Genomic DNA, 23,536 nt, shown 5'->3' with positions numbered 1-23,536 from the left:
CACATGGCCCATACAACCTTGTATTAAACATTGTGTTTCTGTGTGTGTGTGTGTGTGTGAGAGAGAAGGAAATAAATATGTGCCAGAAGCTGTTTCTATTGGCCCCTAGTGCAGATGGGTATGTGCGACGCTTGATGGCTCCAGAACACTGCAAGCAAATCCTGAAACGTCGTCGATGTTTATGGAGAACTTATTTTCAGCTCCCCTTCCTATTCCCGAGATATAACGGGAAATTTATAGTCACAAACCGACGCGCTTTTTCCGTTTACCCCGAACGCCACACCCCTTACTAGGGGAGGGGTTTAAGCCCCGAGGCGTCTCCAGGAGAAGAGGGGGAGGAGGAGATGGGAGAGAGTGACAGTGACAAAGTGAAAAAATTGTTGGGAGTCGGAGTAAGGATAGCAGGACAGCGCCCATGCTGAAATAGGTTAGGCCTACCTTTTTACTACCTTTTTATTCTCACATCGAAACATCGGACTCTCGTGCTCCGGTCGGAATAGCGGCGATTGAAACGTCGGGTCCTATGGACATGTACGTAACAACAGCAATTTGTAAGAATTTCCCTTTAATTTTCTAATGGGGTGGGGGTTGCATCCATAGCGTAATTTACAGTTTACAGTGTTATTTTCGGCTTTCTCACACTCTTCCGCTATGTGGCAAAGTGACAGTGAGCCAGTGCTCATAAGTAGATGTTCTGGTAGGCTACTAAACGTTTTTAACTAGGCTTGGTTTTGTTCAAATTGAAAGAGTCATGTCATTTAAAAAAAAAATCGTGACTGATAATACATCCTACTTTTATTTTTTGGTGACACAGAGGAGAAAACATCCACAAACACTGGCTCAAGAGTCAGTTTACTGGGTGGCAAACTTTGAGGCCATGTTCCAACTCAGTGGAGCATCCTAAACGCTGCGCAAATGCGCTGTTTTGGAGTTGTTCGCCATTGCCTATGTCGTCCATGTATGTCTGTGTCTTTGACGATAATCCCGTAATCTCTAATCCAAAGTACTCCAAATGCTTTTTTTCACACCGCTGGGTGTCTGTCAATCTGTCTATGGGTTTCTCTACATCTCTCCACATAGTCCTTCCTTTATAATCTGTGTTAGTTTATTCATGCAGGGGACCAGTCCCCATCACCCCTACCCAGAATGTAACTTTTGCCACCATTGTCAAAACCGACAGCATGGCCCTGCTTGTGCAGTGCAGAATGTATTTGACAGAGCTCCACATACACAACAGTGCAAGGCCACTGTCTCACGGTGATGACCTCATGGTATCATTGAATTGATCTCTTCACTGACTACATTATTACTATAATGTGTAATTCAAACCCTTTTTAGGGAGATCTTTCAAAAGAAGGCTAACCGTGTCTTGTAAATATTACAAAGTTACAGTGGAGTAAGACTTACAGTAGGTTACAGCAGGATGGTCAAGAAATATTGTATGGTTTGCAGAAGGTCCATAGAGTATGGCTTCGTGTGTTTGTGTGTAAGAGTGTGACTTGCTGCTCATGCGCTGGCCTGCTGAGTGTGTGGGAACAGCTCTATGGAAACGCAGCCTTGTGGGGTCATTTTTACAATCTGTCCTTTGTGTGCCAGTCGCCTCTGTAGAGGATTAATAATAGCTAATGATCCAATCAGCTGCTCACTAACACTGGTGAAGAAAGGGGTACACACACAGAAAAACATAAACATCACAAATATAGATCTACTGCAGTCTACACCTGGATCAAGAGGTGGCACTGGCAGGGATTGAGTTTCGGGATTTGTGTGTTTGGAGGAAAATGTCTGGGATGAGAGGTGTATGTGTGTTTTGTGTATGTGTCTATGTTAGTGAATGTGTTGGCTAGTAAAAAAAAAAAGAATCCATAAAATGTAATAGACTGCCTTCATTTATCAGATTTGTTACCCAAACCACACCTCTATCCAAAACTAAACCTGACCTTGACTAACCCAAACTAATCCTCTCAGCGTCCGGCTTGGATTAAGGATTAAACTGGGCGCTTGGAATTCAGCATGGTCTAAGGATTTCACAATCTTAGACCAGAAATCACTTGGACAGTTCCATGGCGATGGTTGAGGTTGGATATGTGCATTCTTTTATTGTCCATTTAAATAGGCATCAAATTAAGATTAATTTAGTTTACCTGTCCATCTTTCCTTCTCTCCCTCTCTCTCTGCCTGCCACTTACTCTCTCACAGAAACACCCAACCACAAAGATGCAGGGTGGAGTAAGGGTAACTAACACTGTTTGGGATAGTAATTGGTAGTAAGTGGTTTGAGTGTTCTGTGTAAAAGGTAGGCTACTGCTGAGTCGTCATGTCAGTTTCATCTACAGGCGTGTGGAGTTTAAGCCTCGCCTCAGCTCATTTACTGAACCTTTGTATTAATTTAGGTTTGGCCTTCGCTAGTAAGATCAAGTTTAGCCTTTAATCCTTTTGTGTTACTGTCTTATCATAGCTAAGACACTTACCCTGTGGGGTGGCTGTAATGCTTATTACACTCTGTTCTTGGAGAGGCTCTGTTCATGGTGACTGTACATGTGGCTGGTGTCTTGCTTGTTTAGACTGTTATTGGATTCTCTTTTCCAGAGTACTTCAACCAGAACATTTTGTAGTGTGTGTAATGCGTATGATACAGTGGACACACATGCAATCTAACAAATTACTTGAATATATGAGCAGGAGGAAGAGTGGCAGTTTTACACTCTTTCACACACTCCTACTCATATGGGTACACTTGCGCACACACAGATGGTTTTATATTCCTGGCCCAAACTCCTCTGTAGAATTTCCTGTGTAGAGTCAGCCATCAGACTTCCTGTATTCAGGATTGGGGGTGGGGGGGGACCGGGGTAATGGGGAACAGGAAAGGAGAGCGAGGAAGTGTTTGCTGGAGTCAGTGTTGGTTGTTGAGCTATGTACAATGCAGCCACATAATATTGGACACGACACAGCAGACAAGCTCTGAGGGAAGGAGGGGAAGTAAGTGGGTGGGAGCTAGGCTATGGTCTGTTAAATGGCTCTCCTTTCCCATACGCATTTTGTCTTATACAATATCACTTATCTAGTCCTTTCTCATCAACGGTCATGAGAACTTGTTCTCAACTAGCTTACCTGGTTAAATAAAGGTGAAATTAAAAAATGAAGGAAAGGATGCTTTTGAAAATAAGCTATGGGATGGAGTATGGTAGAGAGTAAGGGGAGAAAGAGAGCGTGCGTGTGCAACCTGTAATGTCTTCCCTCCTGTTCCTTTACATACAGGACGTGTCCTAGGATCTGTGGAAGCCTCCCCACCGTGCTACATCGTCCCCAGCATGCAGTAGGGGCGGTCCACCTTAACTCCACAGGTAAGACACATGCACACAGACACTCTCCACACCTGAATGCTGTAACGCACTGACGGCTGGCATACAGACAAAAGCAAGTCCATCCTGCAGTGTCTGTGAACTGTGACTTTATCTTCCTCATTGAGCCAAATCTACTCATTGTGTCTGTGTGTCTGGCTGCCTGTGTGTGTACTAGTCACTTATCCTCTTCACCCCCTGTGGAGTACGAAGCCACGACGAGCAAACACCATTGCATGTGTGTGTGTTGTCTCTCTCTCTCTTAATCTTCAGTACTCCACTATGTCTATTACAAAGTATCTTTCTCTCTCTGTGTTAAGTTCACGGCATCGCCATCTAAAGAACCAGGATGTTTACAGGTTCTACCAAGAACCCAACCCCTAAAATACCTCAGCCTGAGCGGCTGGACGAGGTGTACTCTGCACTGAGGAGAGGCCTACAGTGAGCACACACACACACACACACACACACACACACACACACACACACACACACACACACGACTGGCCTGGCTGTTGTAACAGACAGGTCGACAGCGAGACAGGAAATGGTTCAAAGTGAAACAGGAAATGACATCACAATGCTGTGTTCTCAGGTCATTCCTGCAGGTCCACCAGCTGGAGCTGGACAGCCTGGGGCAGCAGATCAGAGAGAGCAAGAGAAATGGCCGTCTGGTGAGAACACACACCACCAATCACACCAGTACTACTAACCCATCATCATCACACTAGCCAATGCCACTCGCAACTTCCGACTTAGGGGACGTTTAATTTCTTAGGACAGTCTGTTAGAGTAATACTGTGTGCAAGGTGATGTTAACTGTTATATGCCTCCCTTCCTCTCTCTGCAGGGGTCTCTGTATGAGTTGGATAAGGTGGGTTTCAATCACACCAGGGGAGATGACTGTATTAATTCACAACTCTATTAATAAACTAATGAATATGTACATTTTGGGGTGATTTAATTACTGAATAACTTGTCTTTGATCTTTGTGCTTTATCAGCAAGTGAAGGCCATAGAGAGATTTATGCGTCGCTTAGAGTTCCACCTCAGCAAGGTATGACTTTGAGTGTGTGTGTGTGCATCTGCAGTGCAGTAAGATACCTGTTAGCCATACATTTGTCATAGTGTTGTCATAATGTTGTAACTACAGAGTAGACTCTGTTTTGTTATAGTATAACCATTTCTAATACTTTTTGGTAGCAGATTAAGGAGCTTTTCAGGTCTGCATCACCATAGTGTTTCTGCACAGCTGTAATGTTGCTGTAACGTTCCAGGTAGAGGAGCTGTACGATGCTTACTGTATGCAGCGGCGGCTGCGGGATGGGGCCAGCAAGATGGTGGCAGCCTTTAACTCTGCCACAGGGAGCAAGGAGGCACGGGAGAGCCTGAATGAGGCCAACAGGGGCTACAGGGAGTACACTGAGGTAAGGGGCAGGGGCTTATGGGTACACTGGGGAGATGTGTTAGAGAACAAGGCTATTCGCTCTTTCAATAGCGCCTTTTAATGTTTAAAACAGCCGTTTACAGAACGTAAAGTAAGTCTTGAAATAAGTAACTTATCAGAAATAAGAGTTTGACTGCAATGTAATGTTGCTCTGACAACAAACGTCAGAATATTATTGATATGAATGACTCATTCTCTCTCTCTCTCTCTCTCTCTTGTGTCTCTCTGCAGCACATGTGTTCCCTGGAGAGTGAACTGGAGAACCAGATGGGAGAGTTTCATATCAAGATGAAAGGTGAGTAATTTTCTCACCCTCCACTTACCCCCTCTTCTCCCACCAATTTGTTCTGGCCCTCAATCCCATCTGTTCTTACCACCTCCTCGCTCTCTTTCTCGCTCTCATTCTAGTGTTCTCCCTGTGAGCATATGTTATGTGCTGTAACTGTATGTCTCCTGTACTGCAGGTCTGGTTGGCTATGCACGGTTGTGTGCAGGAGACCAATATGAGGTGAGAATAACTAATGGACACACACTGACACATACACACATGCAGTATGCGCACACACATGAGGCACTGATGGTACCCTTGACCCCCAGGTCCTGATGCGTTACGGGCGTCAGCGCTGGCGGATGAAAGGTCGTGTGGAGGTCAGCAGTAAACAAGTGTGGGACAGTGAGGACAATGTCTTCCTGCCTCTCATCACAGAGCTCCTGTCAATCAAGGTGAGAAAGCCCTTTGGATGGAGCATGATAGTGTTTATGATCAAATCAGTATTTACTGTAATTAACTCTGGATGAATGTGTTTGTGTTTATAATAACATATTGATATTATAAACATGTTTATAATAACTGTTATTACTGTATTGCTATGTTATTATCGCATTATTGTACACAAACAGCAAAAATACCCAGAACTTAACAATAGTCCTAAAAAACATAACTTACCGCCACCATTCAACTGACTGTGGTTTATTGTCCGTTATGGTTGCCAAGGTGACTGAGCTGAAGAGCTTGGCCAATCACGTGGTGGTTGGCAGTGTGTCTTGTGAGACACTCGACCTGTTCTGTCCGCTGCCTCAGACGGTTGCCGTGGATATCAACGACTTGGGGACAGTAAAACTGAACCTAGAGGTCAACTGGAGGTCAGTCTCACCTCAATCATCCCTGTTTACCACTTCTCCCTGTCTCACCTTTCTCCACCTCAACCCCTGTTCCACCTTCATCTATCTCCCCATTCTATTGGTGATAGCCAAACCAGGCCATTTGTGAAGAGAAAGAGTACTGTTTGTGTTAAGACTGACTCATACGTTTGTCAGTAGTAATAAACACACGATACAGCTGTTTCTATAAAATTACATCTCTAATGTAATTATATTGCCCTCTCTCTCACACTATCCTTCTCTCTCTCTCAGTCCGTTTGATAAAGATGACCAGACCTCGTCCTCCAGTACGGTTTCCAAGCGCTTTTTGTCCAATCAGAGCCCTCCAGACACACCTTCCATGCGCGAGCAGGTGTTTTATGTGAGTCATACCTTGGCCTCCCTGCCTCTCTCCCCAGCTTTAACCTATGCTTAAGTCAGCAGTTCATAATTGTCTGGAAAACCTAAATATTGTATTGTTTTATTGATGTAATTATAACCATTGATTACTACTCTCTATTATTAGTTTGTTCTGTTTCAGCTTCCCCCTGACTGCTGTGTTTGTAGAGGTAGCAGTGGTGTGATTGTAGTAGAGGTGTGTGAATCAGTGAGCTGTGTAGGAGAGGAGTGTGTGAGTGTACAAGATCGGGTTGTGGACCGTGTGAGTGTATTGGTGAGCTATGTAAATGTAGGAGAGAAGTGTGTGAGGATAGCAGTGAGTTGTGTGAATAGTGGAGATCTGGTTGTGGAGTGAATGAAGGTACCAGTGATATGTGTGAGAACAGAAATGAGTATGAATGTAGCTGTGGTTCTCTTAGCTGTTTAATAGTGGTTGAGTAGTAGTCCAATTTCTCCCTCTTCCTCGCTGCGCTGAAGAGCATTTCTCCTCGGAGCAGGGCCAGACTGGGCCAACGCTGGTCAACTTTGGAGGTGTTCCGTGACACCTTGGCAGACAGGCTCTCTCCACCCAGCCGCGTCCACTCACAGTTGGTGTGTGGCTGCATACAGTTGAAGAAGTGTGGTTGTCTGTAGTTGAAATATGGTGGTCTGGTTAGTGTGTGGTGGTTTGTAGTCAAGTCATGATTTTCAGTGTTCTGTACTTGGTAAATGTGAACTAGCCAGTGAGTGAGCCTTGGTCCATGTAGTCTGATCATTGCAATTTTCTGAAATGCAGTGCCATCTACGGAATTTGATTATTTTATCCTTCAGATATATTGAAAAGCATGTTTGTATTTAAAGTGAATATTCAGTGTGCAGTTCTGGTATAATTGTTCTGTCATTAATGGTGTTTTAGCCAAGATAAGTGTGTGACAGCAACACCGGGTCATCAAAATAGGAATTTAAATTCTCCTTTCCAGATGGAAATAAATATATTTTTGTTTTCCATATTTTGTCAGATGGACTTGGCTGTTATATCTTTCTCTCTTCCTCTGCCTCCTCCCCTTCCCTCTCTCATTTATCATTCTCTGTAGTCTCTATTGAGGAGACCAGGGGAGCTGGAGAATGGTACAGTCTGGTCAAACTCCTCTGAATCATCAGACGACTCTTCCAGCCCAGCCATGGGACACACACACAGGATGATGGCCACTCACAGCCTGCAGACCACACCCACTATCCAGATCTCCTTCAATCCCCGCCAATCAAGCGTCTCTACCCCATCCCTCTCTTCCAATCATGAGGAAGGGGAGCCAGGCACCACCAAGGGATTTGGCGAAACAGACTCTGTGAAGTGTACACTGCTGAATGGCCATTTGAAGTGTTCTCGATCTCTCAGCCATATCAGTGAGAGAGCCATAGACTGTGCTTCGACTAACAGGTTGTCTGACCAATCAGTTGAATCCTCTGAAATGCCAGAACCCCTACCCCGCTTAGACCTTGAAGGCTCCTATGTGGCTTCTCACTGCTCTAACCAGGACATGCATGAAGCCTTGGTCTTGCCTGAATCTGGGGGCCCAGAGTCATGCGTTTCAACCCCAGTGGATCAGGGTGATGCTCATCCGGCCTCAACACTGCAGGCTGAGAAGCCTGGGGCTGGAGTAGAGCCTCTTCCCACAGACCGTGTACTGGGAGAGGGACTGAGGGAGGAAAAGTCCTCCACGGAACACAATCACAGACTCCAATCTACCCAGCCACAAGAGCTAACACTACCAGAAGAGACAGTGACTGTGAGTGTATGTGACAGGTTTGTGGGTAGACATGTAATTGTGTGATGTGTGTACTAAGTCTCTTTCCTCCATAGGGTCGATCTCACAGTCGGTCCTCCAGCTTCACTCAGGAAGTTGAGACTGCCCTGGAGAGCTTTGATTTTCTCAACTGCTCTGACCTTGATGATGATGAAGAAGAGGAGAAAGAAGAAGATGATCAGGAGAGTGATGAGAAGGAAGACAAGACAAGGGACCCTGCTGATAGGTCAGCATTCTCTTCTCTTATGTATCAGGCTCTAACTGAACTCATCCTGCCATCTAGTGTTTGGAAAGCGGAATGGTACGTGAATTTAGTTGAGTCTTGATGGTGGATTTAGTTTGTATAATACTGGGTGAAGTTGCATAGTGCTGTTTTCTAATGCTGTACTCCCACCCTTCTTTGAATGTGCCCAAATCCTTCATATCCATTTCATAAGACAGAACTGTTTGCTCAATATTTTGTATTACACAGAGTGAGTCTGTGTGTGAGTGTGTATGTCAGATTGTGGTCTGTAATATTCTCCTTTTTGCTGTCCTCAGTAGTGATGAGTGTGAGGACGATGTTATAGAAATCATTGTCGAGGCCCCTGAAGGCTTCCGGAATGAGGACTGTCCTCCTCTAGATGCAGACTGCAGCTCTGAGGTAATGATAATGATCATGAGTGTATGCATGTATAAATAGTGCCTTAGATTTCAGTGTTCTAAACTGTAGACAAGTTTGCATGTAAAATTTACGTAGGAGGAGAGTAGCGAGCAGCTGCAGGCCTCCAGTGAGACAAGGGACGAGCAGGAGGAAGAAAAGGAGAAAGTGGAAGACAAGAAGGAGGAGGAGCAGGTTACAGAGGAGGACATCCCTGCCAGGCAGGAGCATGGTGAGAGGAGGGTCAAAACGGGAAACTGCTAACTTGAGAGTGATTTGAAGTGGGAGTGGTGTTGATCGAGATGTGTGTAATTTGTATATACAGTGCATTCGGAAAGTATTCAGACCCTTTCACTTTTTCCACATGTTGTTACATTACAGCCTTATTCTATTTTTTGTGGGGTACAAATTTATAAAAAATAAACAACTTAAATATTTACATAAGTATTCAGACCCTTTACTCAGTACTTTGTTGAAGCACTTTTGGCAGCGATTACAGCCTCGAGTCTTCTTGGGTATGACGCTACAAGTTAAATAGAGGTTGCCTGGTTAAATGAAAATAAAACAAGCTTGGCACACCTGTATTTGAGGAGTTTCTTCCATTCTTCTCTACAGATCCTCTCAAGCTCTGTCAGGTTCGATGGGGAGCGTTGCTGCACAGCTATTTTCAGGTCTCTCCAGAGATGTTCAATCTGGTTCAAGTCCAGGCTCTGGCTGGGTCACTCAAGGACATTCAGAGACTTGTTACGAAGCCACTATTGTGTTGTCTTGGCTGTGTGCATAGGGTCATTGTCCTGTTGGAAGGTGGACCTTCGCCCCAGTCTGAGGTCCTGTGCACTCTGGAGCAGGTTTTCATCAAGGATCTCTCTCAGTACTTTGCTCCGTTCATCTTTCCCTCGATCTTGACTAGTCTCCCAGTTGCTGCCGCTGAAAAACATCCCCACAGCATGATGCTGCCACCACCATGCTTCACCGTAGGGATGGTGCCAGGTTTCCTCCAGACTTGACGCTTGGCATTCAGGCCGAAGAGTCTAATCTTGGTTTCATCAGACCATAGAATCTTATTTCTCATGGTCAGTGTCCTTTAGGTGCCTTTTGGCAAACTCCAAGCAGGTTGTCATGTGCCTTTTACTGTAGAGTGTCTTCTGTCTGGCCACTCTACCATAAGGCCTGATTGGTGGAGTGCTGCAGAGATGGTTGTCCTTCTGGAACTTTCTCCCATCTCCACAGAGGTACTCTGGAGCTCTGTCAAAGTAACCATCTCCCTGACCAAGGCCATTCCCCCCCAATTGCACAGTTTGGCCAGGTCTAGAAAAAGTCTTGATGGTTCCAAACTTCTTCCATTTAAGAATGATGGAGGCAACTATGTTCTTGGGGACCTTCAATGCTGCGGACAATTCCTTCGACCTCTTGGCTTGGGTTTTGCTGTAACATGCACTGTCAACTGTGGGACCTTTATATAGACCGGTGTGTGCCTTTCCAAATCATGTCCAATCAATCGAATTTACCACAGGGGGACTCCAAGTTGTAAAAACATCAAGGATGATCAGTGGAAACAGGATGCACCTGAGCTTAATTTTGAGTCTTGTATCAAAGGGTCTGAATACTTATTAAAAATGAAAAAAAAACAGAATTAACTTATTTACATAAATTAGCAAAAAATTCTAAACCTGTTTTTGCTTTGTCATTATGGGGTATGGTGTAGATTGAGGGGAAAAAACATTTAATCAATTTTAGAATATGACTAACGTACCAAAATGTGGAAAAAGTCCAGGTGTTTGAAAACTTTCTGAATGCACTGTATTGATTGTGGAGTTGTCATTGGTGAAGAGTAAGTTGTACTTATGCTTCATGCAGGTGATGAGGCATCCTGTGATGAGGAACCCCGCTCCACCCCCAGCATAATGGCCACCACTGTCCTTTAACATAATGGAGATGCCACTTCCTCAGACCATTATCGGATGCCATCCTAATCCCACCACTTTCCTAAGAGATCCTTACCATTTCACCACTAACAGATCAAAGAGCTCCGCTCCCCTTCTAGATCAGACAAGCGATTTCTGCCATGTGGGTGGAGATTGTGCAAATGAACAGAAATGTATTTGCTTCCCTCTCTCCACTCGTGATTGAAAACAATGACTATTGTTGTCCACTCATCCAAAGGCCACATGTATGCACACAGTCACCTTACAGTGAAGGTAGACATCTTTAGTCTAATGGAGCCTCTTCAATCAGAAAGTGCCTCAAGTTACAGAAAGGGGGATTGTCAGTTAACAAATACATGAAGAAAATGTGCTTTTATTACGAACCAGAGAAGAATATGAATGAGTATACAGAGTTTTGATACATTGTTTATTTTTAGGATGACTTACAGATTGTGCACAATAAAATATACAATTATTTACTGTTTCATATAAATAAATAATGTTGAGCAGATATGTTGCCTGCTCTCAATTTTTTAAAACTTGATTATAAAAAATATTTAGGTAAATCTACTACATAGGATGGTATTTATGAGACTACTTTCAGTGTGCTTTAAAATCAATGTTTGAGAATGATTAAACAAAACCCCTCAAATGTTCTGGGCTGGCATCCACTACCCAAAAGCAGCACTTTTATGTCCATGACTTCCAGACTTCAACATCTTTCTAAACTGTACTGCCCTCTCCTGGGTCATGATGGAGAGGAGGCCATACAATTTTACACAATATTATTTTCATCTTTAATTAAATGATTGATCATTGGAAGGAGGTATATAGGATATACACTGACTGTGCTTTACTTGGACTAAAATAGGTGTCGGTACAAATGTTTGGTGCCGGTACTGTATATTTTTAGGTGCAGGAGCTCCCCAATACTTTTGAGCTAATATTTTATAAGAGGATTAGGAGCTCAAGCAGTAGAACGTTGAGGGGCCGGTACAAGTCAAGCACAGATATACACTATAATAGCCTGCTTCAATCCTTCCCAGCCCCACAATAACATTATGTAATAAAAGCTACATCTTGCACAAACTATTCTTACAAGCATGCATTTATGCTGTGGTTGCATGGTAGTCTTTAGTCTTGAAATATTTAGCTTTTCATAGTAAAATAGCCCTCTTTTAAGGTAATGCAAACTTAACTGTAGAAAAAAAAATCACATTTTTTGTAGTGTGGAAACAACTGTTCACCTAGAACCACGCCCCCGAACCCTTGAATTCAAAACTGGCGCCCAGACGTCACTGCCACCCAACTGCTGCGGTACCACCCTCCCACTTCTCCCGTCGGGCTTCTGTCTGCGCATGCACACACGCCTGCTCCAGGCCACCATTTTGTGTAGAGACAACTCTGTCAACGCGTGAGAGGATTAATCGAGCTGGGACGCAAGGGCAAGCTTCCCTACCGTCGCCAGAGGAAGACCGAACAAGCACTGAGCGCTCAAGCAAATTTACCCGGAAAAGGAAGACCGAGGACCAGGTAAAACGGCACTTTCTCCGATGAAGGGGGGCATTTTTGTAGGAGCTGTCGTCGGCCTCTAGGTGTCACGGTGGGGCTCGCGGTCCAGGCGACTGGCGGGGGGGTGTTTGTCTCCCTCTATCGTTATCGAAAATTTACTAAAAACATTTATAACCCAGAAGTTAGAGCTTCTGTTAAACGTATTAGTGTATTTGGACTGCTATTGGTTCGTATTAAGGCACGGATGGCTTTATAAATGCTTTAATGTTTAGGGTCTTGTTTAGGCCAGGCGTCCATCTTCTCGTGCCCTTTGTTTCCTCTTTTGAGAAGAGAACCTGCGTCTCCCGGGTTCTAGAACGAAAGCTCAACATTTCGAGTTTAAACTTTGTATCAATTTCAATGTAACATCCTTAATGTTTCCTGTCACTCATGGTGCTACGATTTGAAAAAATGAAAATTAATATCTTCTGTAGTCTCAGATTTACTATATAGCCCCTGATCTGGGTAGTTGTTTTAGTCTATGTTCTAGAACCATCCGATGGTTCTAATATCAACACTAATTGTATAATACTTTCTATGGATTCGTTATTTTACTGCTTCTCAAAATGGGGCTCTAGTTAAGTTGGCTCGGTAACTAGGTAACGTTTCACAAAGGTTCCCGAGAGTAAACACGGAAGGAGGGAATGTAGAGTAATCTGTTATGTAGCCCAAATAAATCTGCGAGCACGGAGAGTAGATTTCTTCCAAATCAGAAACTAGATTAGGGGTTGGTTTCCTACCATCGGCACCACGTCCCATCGCGCCAGCCCGTTCGGTCCGCCTACAGCCGCCTTTCGATTTAAAACTTGTCATGAGAGAGGGAGCCCGAGCTCCCTCTAACCTGCACGCTAATGTTACAAAAACATCCACTCTTCCCTGGGCAAGACACGAGGGTGATTAGGGTAGTTTCATTTTACCAGTGAGTTTTATACCCCACCCCCACCAAAAAAAACATCTGCTTATTTTGTATTTTGGCAGTGTTATTTTTTTATTGGGACTTTGTCAAATGGTTGGTAGTTCAGAGAAGTAGGATTAAAATTAAAATAATCAGCTGATGTTCGGTGATTAGGCCTGACTTGAAGTTGGTGTTCTAATTCATCCCAAAGGTGTTCGATGGGGTTGAGGTCAGGACTATGTCCAGGCCAGTCAAGTTCTTCCACGCCGATCTTGACAAACTATTTCTGTATCGCTGAAACAGGAAAGGGCCTTTCCCAAACTGTTGCCACAAAGTTGGAAGCACAGATTTGTCTGCTGCCAATGTGTGTCTATGGCTGTGTGCTAAATTGTATACACTTGTCTGCAACGTGTGTGGCTGAAATAGCAGAATCCACTCATTTGAAGTGGGTTCCACATACTTTTATGTATATATATAGTGTATCATACATCAGTTATTTTTATGGTCTTAACAGGTCTTTTTCTATGGAGGGTGAAGTCGTTTCCATTGAGACTGCTCAGGTCGAGGGTCTCCAGGACAGTGGGGAGGGACCCGAGCTGCTCCAGACTGTAGAGGCTGCCCTGATGGAAGGGGGTGTGGCACCCCAAGTGGTGACGGGGAATGTTGAAATGATGGTGATGGACACCCTGGACTCAACCCTTGACCCTGCCCTGCTACAGATGAAGACTGAGGTCCTCGAAGGGGGTGGCACAGTGACGGTCACCGGGGGAGACGAGGGACAGATCATCACCCTGCAGGTTAGTGTGATTTGTGAGTTTACGCTGAGAAAGATATCCTTTGTAAGCCAAACTTGTAGGCATAAATTATTCAGAGAATTGACTGACCCTGACTGTGTCTTGACTTTAGGTGGTGAACATGGAGGGGAACATGGAGCAGACAAGTGCAGCACTGGGGCTTGGACAGCTGCAGCTGGTGCAGGTTCCTGTCACTACAGCCACCGTGGAAGAACTCCAGGCTAGCTTTGTTGACGCCTCTGCAGGCAATACTGAGGCAGAGCCAGTGATTTGCCACACCCTCCCTCTGCCCGAGGGCTTCCAGGTCGGACGCTACTCAACTACAAACACACACTTTGGCCTGAAGGCTCAGGTGAGATGCACTGTCTATAATACAACTCTAATCCCTTCCTGGCAAATTGTTTTTGTCTGGTGAAGGTGGTGAAGGTGGGGGCGAATGGAGAGGTGGAGACAGTTGAGCAGGAAGAACTGCAGGCAGCTCAGGATGAGCTCCAGGTGACCCATGGGGAGGAGGAGGAGGAGGAGGAGGAAGCTGAGCCACAAGTAGAGGACCAGACCTGGTCCAAAGACCCAGATTACCAGCCAACTACTGGCATCCGCAAGGGGAAGAAGGGCAAGAAGAGCCGCCTGCGTTACGGGGAGGGGGAACGGGACATGGATGTGTCTGTATACGACTTTGAGGAGGAACAGCAGGAGGGGATGCTCTCTGAGGTCAATGCTGAGAAGGTTGTGGGCAACATGAAGCCGCCCAAACCCACCAAGATAAAAAAGAAAGGTCAGAGTTGTGTGAAAGGTCAAGTTTTGTGTGTATGTGGGGGTATGGCAACCCCTCTCTTTTGGGGTGTGAGGAGGAGATCTATGTGTGTTAAAGGGAGAATCGGCGATGATGCAGAAACTAGAACGCATAGTGGGTCAATTTCCGCAACAACTATGAAAGTTGACGAGCCAAGCTCAACTTCTGTGCTGTTTTGGTCCCGTGGCTACCACGCTCTTAACAGTGTGAAGCGACTCTGTGCACATGTGCAGATACTGTGCGACAGTGAGCGCAACGTCTTGCATTTCGCTCATCTCAATATCTGTGGTGCTGCTCGTGGCAACGTCATTTCGCTGAGTCTACCTTTTAATGTGTTTAATTACCTCTTGTCTCTCTCAGGTGTGAAGAAGACGTTCCAGTGTGAGCTGTGTAGCTACACCTGCCCCCGGCGCTCTAACCTGGACCGCCACATGAAGAGCCACACAGATGAGAGGCCACACAAATGCCACCTGTGTGGGAGGGCCTTCAGAACAGTCACACTGCTGAGGAACCACCTCAACACACATACAGGTATCTACAGCCTTTCATGTTCAGTCGCAGGCTGTTAAAAAAATATATATTTATCCTTAATGAATTGATAGGGTGCGTGTTAATTATGTTTAATATTGCCCCTTCCCTTTCCATTTTAGGCACTCGTCCTCATAAATGCCAAGATTGTGACATGGCATTTGTGACCAGTGGAGAGCTAGTGCGTCATCGTCGCTACAAACACACATTCGAGAAACCCTTCAAGTGCTCCATGTGTGACTACGCTAGTGTGGAGGTAAGTACATTTGCAATGTATAACTGAAATTTTTCTGGAATGTTATTTAAATGTTTCTTTCTCTTTGCCCCAGGTGAGTAAGCTGAAGAGACACATCCGCTCCCATACAGGCGAGAGGCCCTTCCAGTGCAGTCTGTGCAGCTACGCCAGCCGAGACACTTACAAACTGAAGAGACACATGAGGACACACTCCGGTAACGTATACCCCAATCTCTCAGCCTTACACCCAAGTATTCCTGATTTTAGTTCTGCTGATCGATGCTACACTACTTGACCAAAAATATATGGACACCTGCTCGTCGAACATGTCATTCCAAAATCATGGGCATTAATATGGAGTTGGTCCCCCCTTTGCTGCTATATCAGCCTCCACTCCTCTGGGAAGGCTTTCCACAATCGCATTAGTGAGGTCAGGCACTGATGTTGGGGCTTTGTCGTGCTGAAACAGGACCAAACTGTTGACACAAAGTTGGAAGCACAGAATTGTCTAGAATGTCATTGTATGCTGTAGGGTTAAGATTTCCCTTCACTGGAACTAAGGGCCTTAGCCTGAAAAATGAAAAACAGCCCCAGACCATTATTCCTCCTCCACCAAACTTTACAATTGGCACTATGCATTGGGGCAGGTAGTGTTTTCCTAGCATCCGCCAAACCCATATTCGCCCATTGGACTGTCAGGTGGTGAAGCGTGATTCATCACTCCAGAGAACGCCTTTCCGCTGCTCCAGAGTCAAATGGCAGCAAGCTTTACACCACTCCAGCCGACGCTTGGAATTGCGCATGGTGATCTTAGGCTTGTGTGCTTTTGATCGACCATGGAAACCCATTTCACGAAGCTCCCGACGAACAGTTCTTGTGCTGACGTTGCCCCCAGAGGCAGTTTGGAACTCGCCAGGGAATGTTGCACCTGAGGACAGGTGATTTTTATATGCTTCAGCACTCGGCGGTCCCATTCTGTGAGCTTGTGTGGCCTACCACTTCGCAGCTGAGCCATTGTTGCTCCTAGACGTTTCCAATTCACAATAACAGTACTTACAGTTGGCTGGGGCAGCTCTAGCAGGACAGACATTTGACGAACACACTTGTTGGAATGGTGGCTCCCGAGTGGCACAGCGGTCAAAGGCACCTCATCTCAGTGCAAGAGGCGTCACTGCGCTCCCTGGTTCGAATCCAGGCTGCATAACATCCGGCTGAGATTGGGAGTCCCATAGGGCGGCTCAGCGTTGGCCGGGGTAGGCCGTCATTGTAAATAAAATAAAAAATTGTTCTTAACTGACTTGCCTAATTAAATAAATAAAATGACAGTGCCACGTTAAAAGTCACTGAGCTCTTCAGTAAGGCCATTCTACTGCAAATGTTTGTCTATGGAGATTGAGCACACAGCCAATCTTATACACTCGTCAGCAATGGGGGTGGCTTAAATAGCCGAATCCACTAATTTGAAGTTGTGTGTGTGTGTGTAGATGTGTATCTCTCTGTCTCGCATACAACTTAATAAAGTGTCTCTCTCTCTGGCAGGTGAGAAGCCATATGAGTGCTACATCTGCCATGCTCGTTTCACGCAGAGCGGCACCATGAAGATGCACATCCTGCAGAAGCACACAGAGAATGTGGCCAAATTCCACTGCCCCCACTGTGACACAGTCATCGCTCGCAAGAGTGACCTGGGTAAGTGACTCGCTTGTGCACAGTCATATCTCTTCTGCTGAAATACTGTCTTGTAACCTGGATCAGTCTGTGTTCCTTACATTTGGATCGTCCCTTCCTTCCTCTCTCACTCTCAGGTGTGCACTTGCGGAAGCAGCATTCGTTCATGGAGATGGGCAGGAAGTGTCGTTACTGTGACGCTGTGTTCCACGAGCGTTACGCACTCATCCAGCACCAGAAATCCCACAAGAACGAGAAGCGCTTCAAGTGCGACCAGTGTGACTATTGCTGCAGACAGGTACGTGAAAGATACTTTCTCTGCTTGTTTCCTCTCAATCTTCCCTGATTTGAAATGGTGGATGTCCACCAGATATTTGCCATCATCAATCTGAGATGAGGAGAAGAGGCCACTTTAGATTATTGAGATGCATCCCATGGATATGTTTGGAATCAGCCGGATACTGTTCTAGACCTCGGCGTGTTCACTGACTGTCCTATGTTTAACCTCTGACCCCTAGGAGCGTCACATGATCATGCACAGACGCACACACACAGGGGAGAAGCCGTACGCCTGCAGCCAATGTGAAAAAACCTTCCGGCAGAAGCAGCTGCTGGACATGCACTTCAAACGTTACCATGATCCCAATTTCATCCCCACTGCCTTCGTCTGCAGCAAGTGTGCCAAGACCTTCACTCGCCGGGTAAGGGGACAATACACATCCACACAGAAAACTAAAGGATTTCTTCACATCCAAACCCATATCCTCCCAAGCAGAATACAGGACACACACAAAAACACACCCTCCCACCAGGTTGGGGAGGTTTGAAGCCTAGTTTCTCCATCGTGTGTTGTGGTCTTAGTGCCTTCAGAAAGTATTCATACTGCTCAACTTATTCCACATTTTGTTTTACAGCCTGAATTTAAAATGTTTTTTCTCTCACCCATCTGCACACACTACCCATAATCACAAACTGAAAACATGTTTATTGAAATTTTCCCAAATATATTATAAATGAAATATCTAATTTCCATAAGTATTTATTCGGCAGACGTTTTTTTTTGCAGGGTGTTTTATGTGAACATTCGGAGCTGCTGAGCAGGTCTGTCGCACTGTCTATGCTATTGGAGAGCAATCAGAGAGCAATCACCACAGCTCTTCATCCCATGTTAGTGGGCAAATGGTCATGGTCAAATCAAAGCAATCTTAATTTACCCGTTGTCTAAAACATTCATGCATCACGACTGACTTTGTCCCAAATATCATATTCACACTTTTTAAAATATTTTTGACACTAGGGTTTCTGAGTCATCGACGCCACAAGGCATTTTTCAAAGGGATTCGTTGCTTTTTAATGGCAGTCACTCTTTAACCTCTCTAGGGTATGTGGGACATCACCTGGCCAACATCCAGTGAGATTGCAGAGCTCCAAATACAGAAATACTCATTATAAAAATTCAGAAAAGATACAACTATTTTACATAGGTTTAAAGATGAACTTGTGACTCCAACCACGGTGTCAGATTTGATTTTTAAAATGCTTTACGGCAAAAGCATACCTTGCAATTATTTGAGAACATAGCCCAGCAGACAAATCATTACAAACAGTAACCAGCCAAGTAGAAGCGTTACACAAGTCAGAAATAGATATATAATTAATCACTTTCCTTTGATGATGGTTGCACTCAGAAGACATTCAATAAATGTTCCTTTTGTTCTATAAAGTCTCTCTTTATCTCCGAAAACCTCCGTTTTGTTCGCTTTTTCTTCAGTCATCCACAGGCTCAAACGCAGTCACAACAGGCAGACAAAAAATCCAAATTGTATCCGTAAAGTTCATAGAAACATGTCAAACGATGTTTATATTCAATCCTCATGTTGTTTTTAGCCTAAATAATAGATACTATTTCAACCGGACAATAACGTTGTCAATATAAAAGGTAAACAAGAAAGGCACTCTCTCGGTCGCGCGTATGAAAAAGCTCTGTGACACTGCAGGGTCCACTCATTCAGACTGCTCTTACTCCCTAATTTTTCAGAATACAAGCCTGAAACCATTTCTAAAGACTGTTGACATCTAGTGGAAGGCATAGGAACTGCAATTTGAGTCCTAAGTCAATGGATACTGTAATGGCATTGAATAGAAAACTACAACAAACAAAAATATCCTACTTCCTGAATGGATTTTTCTCAGGTTTTGCCTGCAAAATCAGTTCTGTTATACTCACAGACACTATTTGAACAGTTTTGGAAACTAAATATACCAATTATTTGCATCTCCTGTCTTCTGGGCCTGAGTAGAAGGCAGTTTAGTTTGGGCACGTTTTTCATCCAAAATTCCAAATGCTGCCCCCTACCCTAGAGAAGTTAAGCCAGATGGGGAACGGCGGTGAACAGCCATCTTCAAGTCTTTCCACCGATTTTCAATGGGATTTGTGTCTGGGCTTTTGCTGGGCTACTCAAGGACTCTTACATTCTGTTCTGAAGCCATTCCAGTGTTCCTTTGGCTGTATGCTTGGTCGGCAGGGTAGCCTAGTGGTTAGAGCATTGGACTAGTAACCGGAAGGTTGCAAGTTCAAATCCCCGAGCTGACAAGGTACAAATCTGTCGTTCTGCCCCTGAACAGGCAGTTAACCCACTGTTCCTAGGCCGTCATTGAAAATAAGAATTTGTTCTTAACTGACTTGCCTAGTAAAATAAAGGTTAAAATAAATTAAAAATTAAAAAAATTCGGTTGGAACGTAAATGTTCACTCCAGTCTAAGGTCATTGGCTATAAAGCAGGATCTCATCAATGATTTACCTGTATTTGCCTCCATAGTGCTTTGCATTCAGGCCAAGGAGTTAAATTGTTTTCATCAGACCACAATCTTTGCCGTATGATCTGTCGTTCACATGCCTTTTTGCAAACTCCAGGTGTGCTGGTGCCTTTTTTTCTCAGTAGTGGCTTCCGTCTGCCCACTCTCCCATAAAGCCCAGATTGGGGAAGTGCTGTGGATACTGTTTTACTGCTGGCAGGTTCTCCCATCTCAGCCATGGAACTCTGTAGTTCTGTCAGTGGTCATTGGGTTCTTGGTCACCCCCCTGACCAAGGTCCTTCTTGCACAGTTGCTCAATTTGGTCGGAAGGCCAGCTCTAAGCAGAGTCTGGGTAGTTCCATATTTTTACAATTTCCCGATGATAGAGTCCACCGTGCTCTTTGAAACCTTGAACACTCCAGTAATTGTTTTATACCCTTCCCCAGATGTCTCATCACCATTCTGATTGTTCCTTGGACTTCATGGTATAGTTTCTGCTCTGACATGCACTGTTAACTGTGGGACCATATATAGACAGGTGTTTCTTTGTAAATCATGCCCAAACAATTGAATTAGTCACAGGTGGACTCCAATCACATTGTAGTGACATCTCAAGTATTATCAAAGGAAATTGGATGTATATGAGCTCCATTTGGAGTGTCGTAGCAAAGGGGTGTGAATACTTGTGTAAATTAGATTTCTGTATTTATCTTCAATAAATGTGCAAACATTTCTAAACATGTTTTCACTTTGTCATTATGGGGTATTGTGTGTAGATGGGTGAGCGAGAATATATTTAATCCATTTTGAATTTAGGCTGTAACACAACAAAATGTGGAATAAGTCAAGGGATAGGAATACCTGTTTACAATTTTTTTTTTTTTCAATTTTCTTTTTAAACCAGTTACACATACGAACAACGACTACATCTCCTCTGCCCAGACCCACATGCTCACACCCCATCCCTAGTACCAGCATTATTGTTTGCCACATGGCCTTAAATTGTACCAATTTGTCTTTCTAGGTCACCCACGCTATTTCAATAAATCATTTAATTTTTTTCCCTGTTATGTTAATGGTTGATTTACATGTTTTTAGTATAATTGTTCTCAAGATGAGTGATGAAGAGAGTCACTGGGCTGGATGATTATCTCACTATTTTCTGAAGGCACTATATATTACGGTTTGCTCCTCAGAACACCATGCTGCGTCACGCAGAGAACTGTAATGGAGAGAACACCGGCGACGAGAACGGGACCCCACCCAGGAAAGGCCGCCGCGGCAGGAAGAGGAAGATGCGCTCCAGACGGGATGACGACGATGATGACACCGGTACGACCAAGTCACAGTTAATTTTATTGTTCTTACACATGCAACAATATCATGTAATGTTATTTAGTGTGCATCTTAAAAGAGTACAGTGCTAAAATCAGGTCTTTCTTGTTCCTCTCTTCCACAGAGCCTGAGCTGGATGACATTGAGGAAGAGGAGGAGGAGCTGCTAGCTGAGATTGAGGTGGAACAGGCACCACCGGTTGTCCCTGTCCCTGCCCCTGTTGGCCCGCCAGCCAAGAGGAAACGTGGAAGACCTCCAAAGGCTAAACCTGCCCCAAGTGAGTCACACTCTGGTACTCTGTTGGAATCATTTTAAAAATACCATCCTCCCTACTTAATTTGTTGAAGGAATCACTTTTCATGCAGACATGCAATCGAGTGAATACTTTGCCCTTCACATATTTAATCAGGTGCAGATCACTGATCAGTACCCAAAGGGACTCAAAACAGCTGAACAGATTGTAAAAATGGTTTTCTTCTTCCCTCAGCGGCGGCAATCATCCGTGTGGAGGATGAGACCACAGGCGAGGTGGATGACATCATCGTGAAGAAAGAGATGAAAGCCGAGCAGGCGAGCCAGGAGGAAGAAGCTGTTGAGGATGAGGTGCCAGCAGTAGAGGTGGAGCATGCTGAAGGAGAGCCTGCCAATCAGGTAGAAGAGCCATTCCAGGGGGAGGAGGTGGTGCAGGAAGTGGCACTGTCTGTCACAGAGGCTCCGCCCAACGGTGACCTCACTCCTGAGATGATTCTCAGTATGATGGACCGGTGATGAAGACGAAGCCTCTGTCTACATCTAACAATACAAATTGTCCCCTATCTGTACACTCACATGCACCCCATTTGTACCCACTCTCAAACACACATACCTGCCCTCGCATACACCGTACACGTATACCACACATGCACACCCCAGTTATAACCTTAGATCTCTCTCTGATGTTGATGATAATGCCTGGGACATGTCTAAAGATACCTTTAGCCCATTCTATTTTTTTAAGAGCTTATTTTCCTGTCTTGCGATCTCTATCTACATCCTACTGCGAAACCCCTGACACCCTCATGTTGAATTATGTTTGTATACAGAATCTAGATAACATTGTGCAGAGTGTTGTCACTGGAAAAGATGTAAGGAGAGGGGGTGTGGTTTAGCTCATGATGATGTATTATGTCATAAATCATGTCCTCATTCTGCTGTCAATTATGTTCTATAGGCCCTCATAATGCCTTCTCTGTAGCATATTTTGGCCCACATTTGACCTCTTCATGTTGGCCCTCTTCTCGTGCTCTGTTGACTGTCTAAAAACAAGTATCATGTGCTTTTTCACCCATGGAATTAGCTGTTAGGGGCTCAAAGGTTAGGGGTGGGATGACCTGAAATATTCTGCTTTTACAAACTGTTATGCTGTTTTCAAATGAAACACAATACCTTGCTCTTGTTAAAGCTTTTAGAATGTATTAGTTTTTTGGTTTGATGCTTTTTTTTCTTTTGTACCATCAAAATGAAATGCTAGGGGACTTGAATGGCAATGATATGATTGGAGGGGTGGGAGAATGCTTGACTGTACAGCTAATAATAATACAAATTAAAAAAAGATCAACCTACTGGGGTGTCATGAGTCAATTTGCTTCAGTTTCAGCCTTGATTAGGCTAATTTAGTATGGCATGTAATACTGAAATATATACACTATAGGATGTTTGATCATGTTCAGACTACAGCATAATCTGCCCTATTTATCTGCTACATGGTTCTGACACCTGACAGAAGGCTTATGCCCACAAGTCTCTTTAGAAACCTGTTTGGAGTAGTAGGTGAACTAGACTATTTTGGTTGTTCCTGTTGAATTTCTTTCAGAGGATCTGCCCTCTGATATTGAGTGCTTTATTAAAACAATTTTAGTCCCCTACCTGGTTTTCCCTTGCTTGATATTTGAATCACTTCATGGAGATTTACACACACCAGAAACCCATTGCCAGATCACCAGTCATCCCCTGAATTTTCTATATCCCATCCACGTAAAATTAATTATTCATTTGTCATTTCAGCACACTGTTCCCTTCCTGCATTTTGGTCAGTTCCATGAAGAACCTTAATTTATATTATAAATGAATATATACTAGACTGCCTTGTGCACCTGCACTGCTCTCCCTCTAGCACAAGCTCTAAATTTCTCCATTCTCTCTCCGTCTTCTCATTCTTTCAGTCTTTCTGAGGGAGGGGGGGAGGAGAAAGGCGAGGCCCCTTGTTGTCAAATCTGTCAGTCT

General features: G+C 44.4%; 2 protein-coding genes across 12 annotated transcripts; both read left to right on the top strand.

Annotated features, from left to right (window-relative positions):
* The first annotated feature begins 280 nt into the window (after positions 1-280).
* Positions 281-11,190, top strand: LOC112263730 (rho family-interacting cell polarization regulator 1). Of its 10 annotated transcripts, none has more exons than XM_042321083.1 (17): positions 293-531; positions 3,262-3,347; positions 3,665-3,785; positions 3,940-4,018; positions 4,195-4,218; positions 4,348-4,401; positions 4,622-4,771; positions 5,023-5,086; positions 5,256-5,299; positions 5,389-5,514; positions 5,786-5,934; positions 6,205-6,313; positions 7,404-8,096; positions 8,171-8,415; positions 8,655-8,757; positions 8,854-8,986; positions 10,612-11,190. In XM_042321083.1, the coding sequence occupies exons 3-17, from the start codon at positions 3,694-3,696 to the stop codon at positions 10,677-10,679; spliced, it is 2,133 nt and encodes a 710-aa protein (XP_042177017.1). In that variant the 5' UTR covers positions 293-531; positions 3,262-3,347; positions 3,665-3,693; the 3' UTR covers positions 10,680-11,190. The 10 variants fall into 10 exon arrangements, with proteins under 10 accessions (XP_042177022.1, XP_042177025.1, XP_042177017.1 ...); XM_042321082.1 differs by having other exon boundaries at positions 293-551; XM_042321085.1 differs by having other exon boundaries at positions 294-551; positions 8,658-8,757.
* Positions 11,191-11,953: 763 nt separating this feature from the next.
* On the top strand, positions 11,954-22,875 carry LOC112263729 (transcriptional repressor CTCF-like). 2 transcript variants are annotated; one of them, XM_042321081.1, is made up of 13 exons: positions 11,954-12,212; positions 13,656-13,922; positions 14,032-14,223; positions 14,337-14,694; positions 15,073-15,243; positions 15,363-15,496; positions 15,570-15,690; positions 17,015-17,164; positions 17,281-17,441; positions 17,662-17,844; positions 21,136-21,271; positions 21,399-21,551; positions 21,762-22,875. In XM_042321081.1, exons 2-13 carry the CDS (start codon positions 13,749-13,751, stop codon positions 22,040-22,042), a joined length of 2,214 nt encoding a protein of 737 aa, XP_042177015.1. In that variant the 5' UTR covers positions 11,954-12,212; positions 13,656-13,748; the 3' UTR covers positions 22,043-22,875. The 2 variants fall into 2 exon arrangements, with proteins under 2 accessions (XP_042177015.1, XP_042177014.1); XM_042321080.1 differs by having other exon boundaries at positions 11,983-12,212; positions 13,640-13,922.
* Positions 22,876-23,536: the final 661 nt, after the last annotated feature.

The sequence above is a fragment of the Oncorhynchus tshawytscha genome, linkage group LG04, assembly GCF_018296145.1.
Source record: "Oncorhynchus tshawytscha isolate Ot180627B linkage group LG04, Otsh_v2.0, whole genome shotgun sequence".
NCBI lineage: Eukaryota > Metazoa > Chordata > Actinopteri > Salmoniformes > Salmonidae > Oncorhynchus > Oncorhynchus tshawytscha.
The sequence above is the reverse complement of the archived record's forward strand: the minus strand, read 5'-3'. Positions and strand labels throughout refer to the sequence as shown.

What these genes read in the sequence shown, in the direction of transcription:
- LOC112263730 (XM_042321083.1), top strand. Translation starts at nt 3,694, where the DNA reads ATGTTTACAGGTTCTACCAAGAACCCAACCCCTAAAATACCTCAGCCT. An exon ending in TAGAGTTCCACCTCAGCAAG is followed by an intron (nt 4,402 to 4,621) that starts GTATGACTTTGA and finishes GTAACGTTCCAG; the next exon opens with GTAGAGGAGCTGTACGATGC. An exon ending in AACCTAGAGGTCAACTGGAG is followed by an intron (nt 5,935 to 6,204) that starts GTCAGTCTCACC and finishes TCTCTCTCTCAG; the next exon opens with TCCGTTTGATAAAGATGACC.
- LOC112263729 (XM_042321080.1), top strand. Translation starts at nt 13,650, where the DNA reads ATGGAGGGTGAAGTCGTTTCCATTGAGACTGCTCAGGTCGAGGGTCTC. An exon ending in CACCAAGATAAAAAAGAAAG is followed by an intron (nt 14,695 to 15,072) that starts GTCAGAGTTGTG and finishes TGTCTCTCTCAG; the next exon opens with GTGTGAAGAAGACGTTCCAG. An exon ending in TGACGACGATGATGACACCG is followed by an intron (nt 21,272 to 21,398) that starts GTACGACCAAGT and finishes TCTCTTCCACAG; the next exon opens with AGCCTGAGCTGGATGACATT.